The sequence below is a fragment of the Epinephelus fuscoguttatus genome, linkage group LG5 (assembly GCF_011397635.1).
Source record: "Epinephelus fuscoguttatus linkage group LG5, E.fuscoguttatus.final_Chr_v1".
Classification (NCBI taxonomy): Eukaryota; Metazoa; Chordata; class Actinopteri; order Perciformes; family Serranidae; genus Epinephelus; species Epinephelus fuscoguttatus.
Genome location: NC_064756.1, coordinates 19,941,076 through 19,960,007, shown reverse-complemented (window position 1 = coordinate 19,960,007; position 18,932 = coordinate 19,941,076). Strand labels below are relative to the sequence as shown.

Below are 18,932 nucleotides of genomic sequence, written 5' to 3'. Positions count from 1 at the left end.
AGTTTATAAGGTTCAGAGGTTCAGTCAGGGGTTTGCCCACCAAGAATGTGAGAAATGTCCCAAACATTTTGGGTCAGTAAATTTCTTTGCTTTGCATGTACCATTAATCGCCACTTTGTTGTGAAAGAAGACACCTTTTCTTGCTTAATTGATTCCAGTGGGTTTGGAGTATTTTGCTGCTTGCTGGTATGTGCTGATGGCGCTTTGGGGTGCTTGGTGTAGTATTTGCCCAAGGGCTTCCCATCTGAAAAATGTTTTGAATCACCACAGCTATTTCACCACCAGCTGTACTGCCTATAACAGAATGGAGGAATAGTTTGTAGCTCTTGTTACACATAGCTATTTGATCCAGCAGACAAATGATATTAAATAAAAATATCTCCATGAAGGTTTTTAGATTTTTTTTTTTTGTCCTGCTATTTTTAATTGTGTGTTCATGTGGGCTCACGGAAATGGCAGGTGATATAACCATTTTCAAAGTGCCTTTCTGTTTTCAAATGTTGTGTCCAAATCAGAAAAAAATAACAATCCCAGGTCCCTAAAGATTCTCAGCATCTATGAGAGTCCTGTATTAATTGGCCAAGGTTTGTGAATGGCAGCAGTACTGTAGAGATCATGTCTGTGAATCTCACAATTCGTACGGTGTGCTGAGTATGCAGCTCTGAGCTTTGATTTGTGACCACTTTTCCCTCTTTGCTGATACAGTTTGCTTTCTGCAGCTGTTGCCAAGATTTGCTGGACTGTTTCCTCAGCAAAGTAATTAATGTTTCAGTTTACCTGGCTGATTGTATTAGTTTCCTCACATTGTTCTAAAAGCCAATCCGACGGAGCATTACTCTCAGAAGGCTGCTGCAAAGCATCTCCTTTCAGAATTTCATTTCAATGGTCAAATAATTGATGAGTCAACAGAAAACAAGTAAGTCATCAATTTGTTTATTATCTGTTAATCTTTGAGCTTGTTTAGGCTTTCAGTGGTACCTGCATAACGCTGCCAGTGCAGGCAGAATGAATTCTACCACTAGTAGTCCTGAATGCAAACAAAAAGACACAGGCGTATAAGCAAAAAGCAGTCTGTATGTTTCTCTGTGTGTGTAAATGGCAAGACAGGGCAAGGAAGCATGCAGGCGAGTGTGGGTTGATACATCACACTGGGAAGGGCAATTAGCTTGGAGCTAATGAGCGATATAATGACTGCAGCAAAACGCCGCTGACCAGGGGAAAACGGAAGGAGCCCACTCAAAGCTAAAACCACAGAGGGCCACAAATACATGAACGGGATGGCATAATCAACCTCACCACTACAGCTGCACCTTGATGATTAAGGAACAGAGCATAAATCTTTTGCTCCATCTCATCTCTGCATATAAAAACTCCATAAATCAAGGCTCACCTCAGCTCCTGGCCTCCCATTACTTCCCTTTTGCTCCTCAGCTCAGGATTTATAAGGTGAATACTGCTGGCAGACAGACAGTTAAAGGTTTAGTTTTCTGTCAGTCGTTTGTCCATCATGTTTTTTCCTCCATCATTCAAGACTTGTGTTATGTGGCTAAGTTGCCCATTTTTTCTGTTTCAGACATACAGTCTGTATGTCTGCTAGATCTTATGTACCTAATAATGAAATAAGCACAGTAGGTTAATAAGAATTTTTAAATGACAGTCAATTGTTGTAAAGGAGCTTTACGCAAGATTCAGAGTGTATGATTTGTCTGGACACGGTTCTAGACAAGGAGGTGGCTGAGCCAGTGGCTAGCAGCTAATGGTGCTAACTCACTGATCAGCACTTAACAACAGCAACAGAGCTGACAGAGCTAACAGTGTTAACCAGGGGAACCAGAGGGTGGACACTACACTTCTTTCTGAATTAGGTGCAAATTGTCATTTCACTAAATGACATAATTCCTGTAAATGATTTCATGTCAGTGTGACAGAGTCAACAGATATATTACAAACTACTGTCAAGTAGCACTTTGGTGCTTGTGTGTAGAGCTCTGACCCAATAAAAGAAGGCTGTCCAGCCCACACTGTAACTGTGAGGTGTCACTTACAGTATCCATTCTTATGGGCAACACTCTTGGGATCAAAGCAATTAAACCCAACAATGAATGAATGAAACACTTACTGACTGAGGTCAGTCTTGTTTGCCCCCCCCCCTGCAGGAACAGGACCCTAACATTACAGGTAATATACAGGACTAATCTCAACCTGATTACATCAATATATAACCCAGTACATGGTCTGTCCTCTGAGACATCAGTTGGTCAATACTTGACCACATCAGCGACCTGGACATGGTCACTTGTGTGGCCCATAATCATATTAAAGTAGGGCCTCTTTATGGCATTGCTTGGTTTTGTAGTCACAATGCTGTCACATTTGGTCTGCCTGAATGAGCTTTGCGGTGCTCCTTCTGGAATAATGAATTTGCTTTTCTTTTGAGATTATTACATTCTCCTTGAATTCATCATTTTTGACAAACTGGATCTTTGAAACTCCTTTGAGGGCTGCCCAGCATCTGTTAGATGGAATAAAAACTGTGAACTCAGCACACACACTTGCCAGCAATGCATGTGCACATGCAGAGCCGCATGGCATGTTTTCCCTTCGCTCTGAAAGAAAACAGCTGCAGAGCAGAGACGGGCCACCACCTTGAATGTAACTCATCCATCTTTCTCTTTTAGTTTGCCCAATCATAAAATAAACAAAAATACCTGCTTTCCCCAGATGACTGTTTGTATATTAATTATTCACCCCGTTATGTTGAATTTGTAAAGAAATTTTGTTTTTCTTGTATACCTGCGTTGAAGTCATAGGCAGCTGCATTTAACAACAGCAACTTCTGCAGTACCATCCAAGTCTCATTTATCCAGTTGTATGCTCAGTACTTCCAAACTGACAGCCCTTTCTGACGGGAACCTGAATTAAAAGTGGAACGTAACGATGCTGTCGTCAAAGCCAGACTCCAGTGACAAAAACAGTAATTGTACCTCGCTGAACATGGAAGCTGCTGGACTATTGCTGCCTTTATCAGCTAGTTTATTATGTATCTTTTGGTGAATCTGATTTTTCTTCAGCAATTCAGTGTAACACTGGGTGAGAAACTGACATAAAAATGGTCATTTGATGGGTAGAGGTTCAAGTATTTCTTTAAGACAATGGACCAGGGTGTGACTGTAACATCCAACATTTAAGATAGACCTTTTTTGATATGTCACAGTAGGATGACTGAATTCTGGTTTGCGGCTTCAGTTTCAGGTTCCTGGTATTGTGCACACTGGTAAAATATTTCCCCTATGGAGTAAGAAAACAGTATATATTGAGCTTTGATGAGCACAAGCACTGTGATTTAGCAGCGAAGCAGTAAATTAGGTTCATAAGCTTTGGGATGGTCAAGATAAGGTATAAAGAGAAGATTTAGGGAACGGGTGCAGATGGCTGTGGTTTGGTAAGAGTGTAGTGTGGATCGAGGCAATCTTTGAGAGACCTTCCTTCTCTAACTGTAAGTTTGGTTAGATGCATAAGGACGCTAAGAGCTTAACGGAAACCACATATGGAGCTGGACAAAGAGGATGTGGAGTTGTTGAATAGAAGCTGAATGGATGTTGAACTGTGAAATACAATCCCTGCAGTTTTGTTTGTTTGGTTTACTTTAGTTCTCTGCAACATTATCCAAATTGATTCCAATTAGGGAATAAACCGCTGAGAGCATTGTTGTTTATGAGCAACCCGAGACATGAAACTGGTGTTACAACGTTAGAGGTTTGTGTGTGTGTGTGTGTGTGTGTGCCTTCCAGTATTCTCTGCAGGACAAAAGCTAGCATCTGACACTCCCTGTTTGTTGAAGCTATGCAGAAGCTCCAGGATCCCTAAGGTGGATTCCTCTCTGGGTCGTCTTAGTCCAGACTCCCTGTTGTTGTGGGGATCATCCATGAGGGGAAGATGAATTAACAGTCACACTGTTTTGTGCAGATATTTATTTGCTAGCAATTTTACTTGGGATTTAAACCCTAATTGTTTTTTTTAAGTTGTCCACACAATGTTTTAACAAATAAGACTTTGTGTTGTTTGTGTCAGTTAGCTCAAGATATGTGACCACACTGACACTAGTGGGAAGACTCATATTACATTATGCATGTTCCGCCAGACTGGTGGGATAGTCACGATGTGGGAGTTGATTAGATTGATACAGAGAGAAGAAAAGGAAATCAAGTTCCAATCAGTTCTGTGTTGCTGCCAATCTGAGAGTAATACCGATAATTGCCCCCACTTGATTGGTTTATAACCATTTCATGTTGTGCTTCACTGCCTCATGTCAATAACTAACCAGTGTCTGTATTTTCCTCCCTTCCCCCCTCTCCTACTTTTTGTTTGTAGCTCGGACCGACTGATGGATGACACAATAAGGTAAGACCTGCTTTCTCTCTGCCACATATGAGAAGACATATGTTTGCATACGTGACAGCTCCAACAACCCCCTCCATTGTCTTATCCACCAGCGAAATTAGACTCAGATCCCTTGGTATGTGTGCAAAAATTTACCTTAACATGGTTCGAATATATATGAAGCCCAACAGGCTCTGTTGAGCTTGGACTGGACACCTGTACAAAAATTATTCTTGTTTGTGTATCATTATTCAGTAGCCACTATACAGTATGGTAGAAATACTAACCTGAATGAGGTAATTAATAAATATAACCAAAGAATTGCCCTGCAACTGCAATATAGGAAAATTGTAGTAAACTACTGGACCTGTATAATCAAACTATATTCTTTTTGCTGCTGTAGGACACAGCCTACTGACAAAAAAAAGAAGCGAACAGTATCTTTTTCAGCCTTTATCATCTGAAAATTAAAGACAAAAGAAGAAAAATGGGCAGAGCAGTTAGTGCCGAAATGTTCCTTACATAGAAATTGTTAGTATGTATTTCGTGCATTAAGAAAGAACTCTGTGATCGGCCTCATCCTTGCATTCTCCAGATCATCACAGAAACACCTACTCTCAGAAACACAGCTCACTCCTGAATGATTTAATTCAATTGTAGTTTTATCTTATGACAAATGGTTGTAATATTTCAAATTCATTTCCAAGAAATTATGTTTTTGTGTTTAGTATAGCAGTCATTTCTAACTCCCACTTTACCCATGAGGCTCAGCAGCCATTGTTATTGCAAACACCAGCTATCCAACTGGAGGTGCCAGTCATAGCAGTCACAAATTCAAAAGGTTTTATTGTTGCAGTCAGGACGAAACACCACGGACACTAGAATAATCTAAAATGAATCCAGAATCTGAAAGTAAATCAATTTACAGTTGAATGCGTCCACACACTTTTGCAGTACCAGGGTTTTGGTTGTATTGATTTTTTTCAAATGGAAAATTATGGTCTTTGCTTTTTATTGGACTTTATAGAGCCCCTGTTGACACGTGGTGTCCTCGCACAGTGCATTATGTGCGTGTACATCATGAATGTTGCTGTATAATTCTCTGGTTTATCAGTGAAGTGTATGAACTACACTGCAGATTGGATTCTCTCCCCAAAGACAGTGACGAGATGGATGACTGATATAAACAGTCCAACGTGCACTGAATGCCCATCAGCAAGCCTGTGTTATGTACATCTGGTGCATGAAATATCTGTATCGGCACTGAGCTTTAATACTATGATAATCTGGTCACATCTCTCGCCGCATCCAGGCACTGTCTCACTCCCTCGTCTTCTTTTTGCAGTTCTTGTAGTCATACAACTGAAGTTACGTCCAGTTACTACTATTTCTGACTAGAGTTGGGCGATCTTGTCCATATCCTATCGTCCTATCGCAATCTAGTGAAATCGCCGATGAACGATGTCATCGCGGGGGGGGTCATTACGCGTCACCGCTGAAACGTTCACTTATAGCCTCTGTTTGGCGTTTGAGCAGCTTTATAAAACTCTTGAACATGTAATGGCTCCTTAATTAGCAAGTTGACTTTACATAGACGGCATATCTTTTCAATTTCTCCTGACATTGTGTTGTTTGGTTTTTTACCACTCCGCGACATGCGCGTTAAGGCCCGAACATACTCAGGCGGAACATACGCGGAACGGATTCCGCAGAGGTCCGCGCAGACTCAAAGCGGACGTCCGCAAGCCCTGTGCGTGCAAAGCTCAGATTTTACGACCGCGCGGACTCCGCTCCGCGCACCAGTGACTGCTCGGCATGTATTTTTCACATCGCGGGGATTTTTCACTGACATTTTTACAAGAAACTACAACGCGGAAGTGCGCTTGACTATGAAAGCCCGAATGACTGCGGACATTCCTCGCGGAGTCCGCTCCGCTTATAGTACGCCCGAGTATGCTTGTGTCGAGCGGGCGGAGGCGTTGACCCCCCCCACCCCCACCCTCCGCTCTCTCACTAAGCAGCCTCCCTCTGTCTCCTCTCAGCCTCGTTCAGCCTCGATCACGTCAGCATGCTCCACACACGCGCTGTCCCCCCCCCCCACACACACACCTCGCGATTGCATCGTCATTTAAAAAAGACATCGTGAAACAACCCTTCTATTGCCGATGGGCGATCGGATTGCCCATTGGCACAACCCTGTTTCTGACATAACCAGCAGAATCACTGGTCTGTTTTGCAGCCTCAGTATAGGAGACTGTGATGTTTATTACAATTTTGGTGTTATTTGTTGTGTTACATCCACACACAGTTCCGAGTCCACTCACTCACGAAGTAGCTCCAATCTCTATCTTTGCTGTCTGTGGCACGGCAGCCCTCAGTGCTGATAGGCTATTGCACATGACGTGTAACCAATCAGGGCTGTAGTGCTCCTCAAGAGTTACAGCTTACTTCTTCCCCGAAGGTTTTATGGGTATTGTTTTGAGCATTGTTTCCTTTTGATCAATTAATTTTTAAATGCCATTGCTCATTGTTTGTACCGATGATTCAACTTGAAGAGTACCATACATGTCAAAGCCTTGGAAGTGCACCAACTGCTGGTCACATCATGTCGTGGGTGCATACAATGAATGGCATAGTCACGTACCCAGAATAAGCCCTCCCACTTCACTGATTTATAGTTACCATCCATCTCTCACGACTCCCTGCTCCTTTCCCTCCCTGCAGACCTGCACAGATGACAAATATGTGGCTGAGAATTTATCCTCCCTCTTCCCAGACTGTTTTCTGTCATCTTCCTCCCCTGGTCCTCTTTCAACTGTTGCCTTTTCCATTTCCAGTCCTTACATCTTGTAAGCTATGCTTACCCAGAGATTGGCTTGGGCAGCGGTCTAACTGGTAGAATTTGTCTCTGAAATGGTGGATGATGCTGTGTGGTATTTCTCCCCTTATTTTCATTCCTTTCTTTCATGTAATTGCTCATTTTCCCTCCCTTTTAAAACCAGCCTATACCATTGCATTTCTTCATCCTAACCCTCAAAATATTATCCTCCTGAGACCTGAACTTTTGTTTGGTATGCATTTTTAATTTTCTCCTAACTATTTGGGAGCAGTAGGACCACATAAGTATAAAAAACAAAACACTGTCAATGATAATCAGGTCCCAATGTCCTCAAACAGATGATAATTAAGTCCTGATGTCCTCACATGAGAGGATAATTAAGTCCCAATGTCCTCAAACGAGACGATAATAAAGTCACATTGTCCTAAAACGAGATGATAATAAAGTCACCATGTCCTCCAACGAGATGATGATAAAGTCACCATGTCCTCAAACGAGACGATAATAGTCACAATGTCCTCCAACGAGATGATAATAAAGTCACAGTGTTCTCAAACGAGACGATAATAAAGTCACAGTGTTCTCAAACGAGACGATAATAAAGTCACAGTGTCCTCAAACGAGATGATAATAAAGTCACAGTGTCCTCAAACGAGATGATAATAGTCCTGATGTTCTCAAACGAGACGATAATAAAGTCACAGTGTTCTCAAACGAGACGATAATAAAGTCACAGTGTTCTCGAACGAGACGATAATAAAGTCACAGTGTTCTCAAACGAGACGATAATAAAGTCCCAGTGTCCTCAAATAAGACGATAATGAAGTCCTGATGTCCTCCGACGAGATGATAATAAAGTCACAATGTCCTCAAACTAGACGATATTAAAGTCACAATGTCCTCAAACTAGACAATAATAAAGTCCCAGTGTTCTCAAACGAGACGATAATAAAGTCCCAATGTCCTCAAACGAGATGATAATAATAATAAATAATAAATGAAATGTATATTCCATATCTCTCTCCACCTGCATTTTGAATATAGGTTAAAAGGTTTAAAAGGTTAATTAAGTCCCAATGTCCTCAAAGGAGATGATAATAAAGTCCCAGTGTCCTCAAACGAGACGATAATATAGTCCCAGCGTCCTCAAACAAGACAATAATAAAGTCCCAATGTCTTCAAACTAGACGATAATGAAGTCCCAATGTCCTCAAATGAGACGATAAAATCACAATTTCCTCCAACAAGACGATAATAAAGTCCCAGTGTCCTCGAACGAGACGATAATAAAGTCACGATGTCCTCAAACGAGACGATAATAAAGTCACAATGTCCTCAAACTAGACGATAAAATCACAATGTCCTCCAACGAGACGATAATAAAGTCACAATGTCCTCAAACGAGATGATAATAAAGTCGCAGTGTCCTCAAACGAGACGATAATATAGTCCCAGCGTCCTCAAACAAGACAATAATAAAGTCCCAATGTCTTCAAACTAGACGATAATGAAGTCCCAATGTCCTCAAACTAGACGATAAAATCACAATGTCCTCCAACGAGACGATAATAAAGTCCCAATGTCCTCAAACGAGACGATAATAAAGTCACGATGTCCTCAAACGAGACGATAATAAAGTCACAATGTCCTTAAACGAGACGATAATAAAGTCACGATGTCCTCAAACGAGATGATAATAAAGTCACAACGTCCTCAAGCGAGACGATAATAAAGTCAGGATGTTCTCAAACGAGACGATAATAGTCACAATGTCCTCCAACGAGACAATAATGAAGTCACAGTGTCCTCAAACGAGATGATAATAAAGTCACCATGTCCTCCAACGAGACGATAATAAAGTCACGATGTCCTCAAACGAGATGATAATAAAGTCACAATGTCTTTAAACGAGACGATAATAAAGTCACAGTGTTCTCAAACGAGATGATAATAAAGTTCCCATGTCCTCAAACGAGATGATAATAAAGTCACAGTGTCCTCAAACGAGATGATAATAGTCCTGATGTTCTCAAACGAGACGATAATAAAGTCCCAATGTCCTCAAATGAGATGATAATAATAATAATAAATAATAAATGAAATGGTATATTCCATATCTCTCTCCACCTGCATTTTGAATACAGGTTAAAAGATTGGGGTTTTTTTTTACCTGCTTCCAGGATTTGCTTTGTGAGGTGATATTAAAATGAAAAGTACCCAACTTTTTAATGTCTATGGAGTGTCCTCTTCCTGTGGTGACCTTTGCTGACAACTCTAATTTCCATTTCCCTGTGGTGCATCTCATAACACAGAACAACCTTGAAATAAATGCTAAGGTGGCTCTTATACAGAATTACTTTTTTAATAAGTTGGGGGTTTTTTTTATGTTAGAGGTTATTTTTTTATGGGGTTTTTCTTATCTGAGGAGGGTGTCGTAAATTTTGATTGTAAAACCCTCTGAGGCAGAATTATTGGTTTGGGGTTTTGGTTATGTAAATATAATTGGATTTCACTTGAAAATTTGACAAATTGAGACCACTCCTGGATCACTTTTAAACAACGGTTCACTGACTGATCACATACAGTGTGTGTGTGTGTGTGTGTGTGTGTGTGTGTGTGTGTGTGTGTGTGTGTGTGTGTGTGTTCAGGGAGTCTTTCTCCTCCAGCTCTGATTCTCATGAGCTGGTTAACATTGAGATAAAGGCTTGACGAGGTGCTGGAGTCAGCAAAGTGTGTATTCCTGACTGAGGAGAACACGATCCCCAAAACACTGTTCCAGGCCAAGACTGCGGACTGTCAGGAGATGCCATGACCTCACTCACACACACACACACACACACACACACACACACACACACACACACACACACACACACACACATTCTGTTTGGACCTGCTGCTAATCAGCTTTTCAAGCCAAGAGTAAACAACTATGATGATTTCATTTACTATGTTTTGACCTGCCTCCTATGGGGCTCTGTCCCTCTGCGATGGGAGGGGTTTGTACCCTGTGGCTAATGCTTACTGGTTCCCATCCTGCTGTTCAGGAGGTACACAGTGCTGCTGTGCCACCTGTTTTTGAGCATATTAACACTTTACTTAAGTATATTTACTTTGGTGGTTTCAGGGAGCTGATTCTTTAACTCAAATACTCCCACTGTGGAGGGATCAAGTGTGGGCTCAGTAGCTGCCATTGATTATTGTGTGTAACAGATGCCACCGAGGACAAACACAGAGCCTGAAAGTTTTCCTGCCAAATGCCCAGCTGCACTTTCCTGCAAGGAAAGTTGCTGAGGCCCAAGATTGAGAACAAGAGAGCTACAATATCACAGCAATTCTATATCCTCCTTTTACAAGCCAAGGCGGCTTACACACATACTGTAGGCACCCAAGGAGAACGTGTGAGACGGAATTACATTTCATCCCATTTCCTTGAAGCATGGAGGTCCATACAGATGTGTAGTCTTTCAGTACCTGTTTTTAATCACGGCACAGGAGCATATCAGTATTTGCCAACTATGTTTCAGTCCCATGTTGTCTCACATCCTGTAATGTTCAGTGTGAATGGATGTGTATTAGATGGAGCCACATAAGTGAAGACTAGGGATGTCGGATCGGGTATCAGCATCGATCACGTTATTTTTACAAAATCGGAATCAGTAATAAAAGATCATAGGAATCAAAACAACAAAAAATGGCCAGGTTTTTCATCTATGTTGTTCATTGTTGCCTCCGCTTTCCAATGTATTGTAATCGAGCGTGCTAGGTTCGCCTAACTGAGTGCAGCTAATGAGCAATAAACAGACAGAAGTCGAAACAACAGGTTCAGCGGCCACCGCTTCTCTCTTTATTCCAAACAACATAGCCACACCTAACAGCAGAACCTCGCCTACCACAGCCCTACGGCAACTCTGGAGGGACAATTTGTTTACAATTCAGAATTTGTTTAAATTTTGTGCTGCTGAACCACGGATAAGCTTTTTGGATACTATTTAAATAAAAAACAAACTTTATGGGACAACTTGGATGCATTCTTTTTTTTTCTTTCTTAATGCTTTGCAAAGTATCGGGTCGGACTCAGTATCAAAATAATGATTGGATGCAAAAAAAAAAAAAAATGTGATCGGGACACCCCTAGTGAAAACGCATTTAACTTCTTTCAGCAGGCAAAATATTTGATGAAACATTTTATTTGGGATTAATTTAATTTGATTTAAACAGTTTTGGAATTGCCAGAGTGAGATGCAATATTTCAACACAACTACGTTGATTTTAAATCAGATAGATCAGATATCTCAAGAAGTTTTCTCTCCAGTTTTTATTTAGTTTCAGCTGACACAATAATTTGGTTTAGAAACTGTATTTTCTTGGATCACAGATATGCTTTCCTGCACCAAAAACAAATATGGTAAGTTTTTGAGTTGACTGAGACCTTGACTTAGGTCCCATCTTCACATATACATATGTTTAAAACAGATATTTTCCCCCTCTGTTTTAATTAAAAAAAAAAAAACTGTCCACACGACTGTCATTTTACAAAATATCCCCATCTACACTGGAACACAAAACAACTCAAAAAAAAACAAAAAAACAACAACAACAATCCCACTCTAAAATTGTTTCATCGTCTGCTGGTTTGTCTGGTCCTGATTATGAAAACCTACAGTTCTGGCATAAAACCACAGACACTGAGGTGGAGCAAAATCCCTGGGTGCAGCTGATGCCTCCAAACATCCATGAAGTGTAAAATAGTCATTAGACCAAGCAATGCTAGCAACACATCAAGAAACAGGTAGTCTGCAGTTGTTTCAGGCTCATGCCCATTACATAAAGCAACAAAGGGCATGGGCAAATTGAGAAGATGATGGTATCGTTTCCCAAATGCTCTGTTTTACACATCTACACAGATGCAAAGTAACCAGAGTTTTGAAATCTCTGCATCTTGAAAGGAGTTTGAAAATATCTTTGTTTTAGTGACCTACAACTCATGCATGTGGACAAGAGGCAAAAATACAGAAGTTTTGCAAATATCTGTATACGTGTAGACAGGGTCTCAACCCAGAGCTTTCTTCTAGACATGGTGCTAGAATTTACATGAAGGGACATTTTCTTAATACTAAGGACATAATTTAGATGGTTCTCTTGTTCTTCTCTACAGCATCAAACTACGCCTCCTCTTATCCTTTAAACTGGACACTCATTTCTCCAAAAAAAAACATCCGCTGTTAGAATTGAGTTACTAATCATATGTGGCAGTCGGAGGCACTTTACAGTACTAATAACTGCAGCTACATGCAGCATATTATCACTTCTTAACTCATTTCTCTCTCTGTCTCTTTAGCATTGCCATGGCGACCAAGGAGAATATGACCTCCCAAAGGGGCATGCTGAAATCCATACAGAGCCGGGTCAACACACTGGCCAGTATCCTTTGTGTTGCTCGTGTGCATGGTTGTGTGTGTAGGAGGGGGCAAATAGAAGAACACACAGTATATTGGAAGCTGAAGGGTTCCTGGTATGCAATCAGAAATCAGTGCTAACATATTGCTTTTCAGTGATGGACAGTGGGTCCTTGTTATCAGGATTTATAGGGTTGTATCAGGAAGCAGCTGGGCCATTCACCCAAATTATCTTTTGATTTGTAGAGGTCAAACAACGCAGTAAAGGTCTACAGCAGGTTGAGAAGGGGAGTTTCACTTTTCCACAGTGTTAGTTCATGTCAGCACTGAGCTTCGTCAAGTCTCCAGACCAGCCCCAGTTAAAATCCTGCAATCTTCAGTATTTCGCACTTGTTTAGGTTTTTACGAGGTATTGACAGCCAAGGTGTTTGATCCATATCTGCTATCAAATGTAAGATGTTTTGTAATTTATATATGTGTGATCTTCCTTAACCTGTGACTCTCTCAGACCGTTTCCCAACCATCAACAATCTCATCCAGCGAATCAACCTGCGGAAGAGAAGGGACTCTCTCATCCTTGGCTCAGTGATCGGTGTCTGCACCATTCTCCTCCTGCTCTACGCTTTTCACTGAAAGCAGATCCTGGTGACATCTTTAAAGGAGCAGGATTGATCTGCTCTTTGTAACATGGGAACCCCAGGAGACTGAGCTCAATGATTGGAGGACCCTGGAGGCTCCTGAGCAGAAGGACATTCAGTTGGTCCGGTTCCTGGACAGGAACAGATTTGGCCAACACGAACTACTGAACTTGTATTTAGCAGTGGGACAGATGGAGGGCTGCCAACAAGTGAATGGAGACCAAAAGTACAAATAAGACTAGATTTTAATCAATTATATTGATAACTCACTTGGAGAGAAACAGGGAAGTGTGAAGAGACTGAGAGAATGAAAGATGTATAATTCTTTTCCACAGGTTGAAGGATTTTTAGTTGAATGGTCCTTTTTAATTGATGAAGTGGGATGCATAGTTCATTGTGGGCTGTAAAATGTGAATTAATAAATTATTCATATCGGTATGTGTAAACAAGTGTGTGACACTACTAGATACTGAACACTCAAACATTTTATTTTTCAAAATATATGATGGGAACTGAAAAGCGTATCGGGCCTTCTCATTTCCGAGCAAATTTAGCAAACAGGATGCCACAGCAGGGCTCAAAAATTTCCATTTCTACATTTCTGTCTCAAAAAATATTACAGCTGTGTTTATGCCTCCATGCCGCCAACAGCTGTGGCTGGAGGCATTATGTTTTCAGGTTGTCTGTCTGTCCCATATTTGTAAACGGCTTATTTGAAGAAGGCGTGGAGGAAATACCTCAAATTTGGCACAAACAGCCACATGGACTCAAGGATGAACTGATTGGATTTTAGTAGTCAAAGGTCAAAGTCACTGACTTCTCAGCTGTCTCATTCCCGTGAATGCAATGTCTTTTGAAGGCCTTGAGAGAATTTCCTCAAATTTGGCACAAACAGCCACATGGACTTAAGAATGAACAGATTAGATTTTGGTGGTCAAAGGTCAAAGTCAATATGACCTCTCATTGATCCCATTCTTATGAATGCAATGTCTTAAGACGGCCTTGAGGAAATTTTCTCTGATTTGGCACAAACGTCCACTTGGACACAACAATGAATTGATTGGATTTTGGTGATCAAAGCTCCCAAAACATGCTTTTGGCCTTAACTTAAAAATTGTTGGACTAATTATGACAAACTTCACACATATGTCTAATAGGATAAAATTAAGAATAAGTGACATTTTATATCCAAAAGTTCAAAGGTCATTTTCACTGTGACATCATAATGTTGTGCGAAAACCCTTCTCTGGCCATTATTCAACACCATAACTCAGGGAACACAAGGGGAGATACTTGGTCGGATATTTGATTGATGACACTGTTCTTGGGTGTTCCACCTTGAAATTGTGCTAATAGTAGAGATCTTCTGTGCTGCCGGGGTGAAGGTGTGTGTGAAGCATCCATGTTTTAGAATATGTAGCTTTTTTGCATCAACATCCATATTTGAACCACTGTCCACTGTCATGGCTACAGATCAGTCTGGACAGACATAGATGTAAACTGTAACTCCAACTTGACTTGTTTGTGGAAACACATATTTGCGAGGTGGTAATTCTAGTTTTTAGTACTTCATACCTCTGTTACAGAGTTGGTAGTGGTTATGGTAAAATAGACCTTCACTTGTATAGTACCTCTCTAGTCATGTGATCACTCAAAGTGCTTTTAACACTATATGTCTCACATTTTCACACTGGTGGCCGGGGGCTACCATTCACAGTGCCACCTGGTACTCAGCTGAAACATGGCCACAAACCACTGGGAGCAATTTGGGGTTCAGTATCTTGTTCAAGGATACTTCCACATGCGGGCTGGAGGAGCTAGAGATCGAACAGCTCATTTTGCGATTAGAAGACAACCCACTCTACCTCCTGAACCACAGCTGTCCAATGCTAGATAGAGAGAAAATAAGGTCTGTGGCTGGACTTGAACCAAGAACCTTGCACCAAGACACTGGAAAGTGACACTGAATTAATGTGACCAATCAAAAGAAAATGAACAGGCAACCATTTTGATATTAAAAGTAATATAATTTCTAAAACAAAAATTACAAACAGTCTCTAAACTGGGAAAATGTTCTGCCTTGTTGTAAAATACAATAGACTGTATATCTTTGGGTTTTGGAGCACTGGTTAAACAAAGCAAATTTTGTATTGGCATTCTTCACTTTTTTGAAATTTTATAAAGCAAATTATTAACTGATTAATCAGCTGAAATATAGGTATATAAAAAGTAAAAGGTAAAAGCAGTTCTTGTTTCCTTTGGTTTGGTGACTTATCCAAGTGGCTTCATCAGATCTGCTGACTGACAGACCTTTGAGTCGTTAAGGTCAGCCATGATGGCTATCAGATTCATGTGAAATAAGCATTTTGGATGAAGTTTCTTTGAGGAGTGAATTGTCTTCAACACCAAACCAGCTCTGTCACCCTTAGTGCACTACATCTAGGTTTCTATAAAAGAAAAATAGAGACATACTGCTTTGATAATCGGCCGTTGAGGGGGTTAAATGCTCGGCACGTATAGTGTGCCTGGCAGAGCCCATGAATCTCTTATTTGATTTCACTCCACCCTAAACACAAAGTGACGTTTGCCTTTGAAGGTGGGAACTAAAGCATTCATGTGAGGAGGGGATGATTGCAGGCTGGGTTTGACTCATTAGATTAAAGTCTTACTTTGTCAGTGGGGGTGTAGCAATGTGAAAGCACGGCAGCTGTGTGAGAAACATCAATGTGTTGTCTCACAGCGTCAGACTCACTTCAATGGGCTGAAGAGGATAAATTTGGTTTCTTGTCCTCATTCCCTCTCTTTGATGCCTTCTTTGCAAAGAAAGACAAAGTAAAGAAAACAGTAGCCAGACAAGCTTTGCCATCTTCCCCTGAACTTTCTTCAGAAGGGAAACCCTGTGTTTAAATCTAAATTTGATCCAGACATGTAAGTCTGCTGATGCATTGAGCTCCTGAATATGCCAGCCACTCAAAGTGAACGCCACCCAAGCAGAACTAAGTGCCAGATCCTCTCACTTAGAAGGGTCGCGCCACAGTAACTTCTGACAAGCACAGAGTTAGTTTATTCAGCAGCTGGCATGTAAGACAGAAGGCTGGTTGTCTGTGTCTGTGTAGAAACAAAATGGCTATTTTAAGCTGTGGTTGTGAAAGAAAAGGGATGCTTCACTCGTCTGATGACACAATGGTCTCCATCACTTTACTCTGCCCATGTTTCCTGATGGGTTAAAAGGCTTTTGGAGTGTGAGGTACAGGACAGACAGGTTCATTCTTTTGGCAAATTAATGAACCAAGAATCTATCTGAACCCAGAAAGCTCTTACCTGTAATAGTAGAAAAGATGCAGGTTTTTGTGTTTCAGGATTGCATCAGGCAGCGACTCTGCAGAGTGTGTAGGTGCTGGGAGCTGGCTTTAAAAGCACAAAATCTGTCATGAATTCTTCATTTTCCCCTTTTTTCCAACAGAGCCATTTATAACCCACTGTAGTGGCAGCCATGATAAATGGTGTTTGTGTGCCCTAAGGCACAATTGTGTATCAGGCCCTGCTGTATGTACAGGGAAGCAGCAGCAACAATATAGTGCAATCCAATACAACAGCACTGCAGAGTTGAATCAATCGCTCTGATTCAGTCTCAATAACTGAACATTACACAGTAATACTGTATTCACAATGTAATCCTTTATCACACTGTACAGGTGAGAGGAACTGTGCTTACATTATTATAATGTTTCTACCTCTTTTCTTGACCATAACCATTTTTAGTAATTAATGACTTTTTTTGTTCGAATAGTTCACTCTCTATAAGGCATGGGTGGTGAAATTGGTGTGTCGCTTGGTCCACCATTTTTGGTCCAGACTGAAAAATCAGTAACTACTGGATGGATGGCTTTGGCATTTTGTACACATGGTCATGGTCCGCAGAGGAAAAAGCCCTCTGACTTTCCCTGACATTACCTCTAGCACCATCGTGGGGTTGGCATTTTTGGTTTTTCATGAATGGGTGAGAACAGGTGTGGTTCTAACACTCTCAGCATTAAGTGGCAGTCACCAGGGTTAAAAGATAAATCCACCATGGAAGCGCCGAAAAAACTGCAGTTCCTTGAATGGCCACTTGGGGCTGGCTCCTGAAGACAGTCAATACCCGTAGACCCTCATGTTAAAATGCCCAAATTTACAGAAGAAATAAACATGTTTATAGCCTGGTGCAAGAAATGTTTTTGGTCCCTGTAGCTAATTTCCACCTTCTCACAACTGTCCAGGGGTTTGCGTCAGAAGATCTGTGCTTCCTCCACTTTTGCATTAGCTTAAAATCATGGGTGGACCCTAATTAAACTTGATTTCTCATCTGAAGAGCCGATCTCCAGAGCTATGACTCACCAGGCAATACCTTTTTGGCCATCGTCTTAATATGATGGGATTGTGGGTTGTTAAGCTTGTGATATTTCTCAACAAGACTCTTCTCATCCATTCTTTTTCACACATGACGGCAACAGCTACAGAGTTCTCTTTATACATCCATGGTGAGGAGAGGAGTTGAGCTGCTATAGGAGCAGAGAAAAAGAGCTGCTATGGGAGCTGGTATGTACACGCAGAGAGCGACTGGGGATAAAATGCATTTAATTCAAGTGGCAGTGAGGCTTGAAACAGATCAGTGGCGTGAAGTGCCATCTAGCCTCCTCAGGTGTGCTGTTGTAGGTTGAAAATAATAGTGGTGCATTGTTTTGATGTGTGGCGTTCTCCACTGGTGTGTTTGGCCTACAGGCAGTCTGCTGATAGTGTCCTTGTCTTCTCAGTCAGATCCACAGCGCCAGCCTCTCGCCCAAAAATGGTCACTTCTGGCTCCGAAAAACAAGATGGTGACGGCCAATATAGCAAACATCAGGCTTCAAAATGTCCACAAACCAGTGGGAGACGTCATGGTAGCTACATCCACTATTTTTACAGTCTATGCATAGTACTTATAACTTGTGTTTTTGTGTCTCAATTTTTGACTCAAAGTACCCTACTTTTGTACTGCAAATATCAATGTTTCCAGCTTCTCCAACCACATCACAGAATTTGTTAACTGATGGGTGAGTTGTAAGAAGACGAGAGAAGAATTAGAAATGACAAAATTTAAAAAAAAAAAAAAAAAAAAAAAATACACATTAAGACCTGTTACATACACTAATAACAGTTCCTTCTGAGGTCTAACCTGCTAACCTGTACCTGTTAGATGCTTTGTACCTCATGTGGAGTAAGTTGAAAATACAAGAGTGCTGCCTTGGTCAAGTAAACAGTCAGGACATCCTCTTGTGGCACATTTAAGACGTTTTAACAGCTGTGATAGCTCACTCAGAGCAGCTGTGTTGATCCTCTTTCTCTAAGGATTTGTAATTTCTCGCGGTGTCTGCTCAGTCAGAAAGAGAATTATCTAGGGACAGACTTTACTGTCTTTCCCTGCCTGACCTCATCTGATGCTGATATTATGTGCAAGCACACCCCTATCAGTTTGTCTCACCTACTTTCCTGGCCTGCCGAAAAAAGGAGTATGATAGATAAAATCTGCTTTGTTCTCATTGGGTTTAGTTATAACACATTCATAAAAGGTGCTACAACCATCCAGTCATCCAGTGTTTAGCGAGCTGTAGCAGCATGGTGGTATGAAAGACGAAGTGCCTCACATTTTACCCAAGA

The 18,932-nt window shown here is 41.1% G+C and overlaps 1 protein-coding gene across 1 annotated transcript in view; it reads left to right on the top strand.

The window, feature by feature from the left end:
* gosr1 (golgi SNAP receptor complex member 1) overlaps window positions 1-13,775 on the top strand; it is a 32,944-nt gene extending 19,169 nt beyond the window's left edge. The window contains exons 7-9 of the mRNA XM_049575474.1: window positions 4,372-4,401; window positions 12,561-12,643; window positions 13,127-13,775. Of these exons, the coding sequence (XP_049431431.1) occupies window positions 4,372-4,401; window positions 12,561-12,643; window positions 13,127-13,251 (238 nt within the window). The 3' untranslated portion in view covers window positions 13,252-13,775. The remainder of the gene's footprint in view (window positions 1-4,371; window positions 4,402-12,560; window positions 12,644-13,126) is intronic.
* Window positions 13,776-18,932: the final 5,157 nt, after the last annotated feature.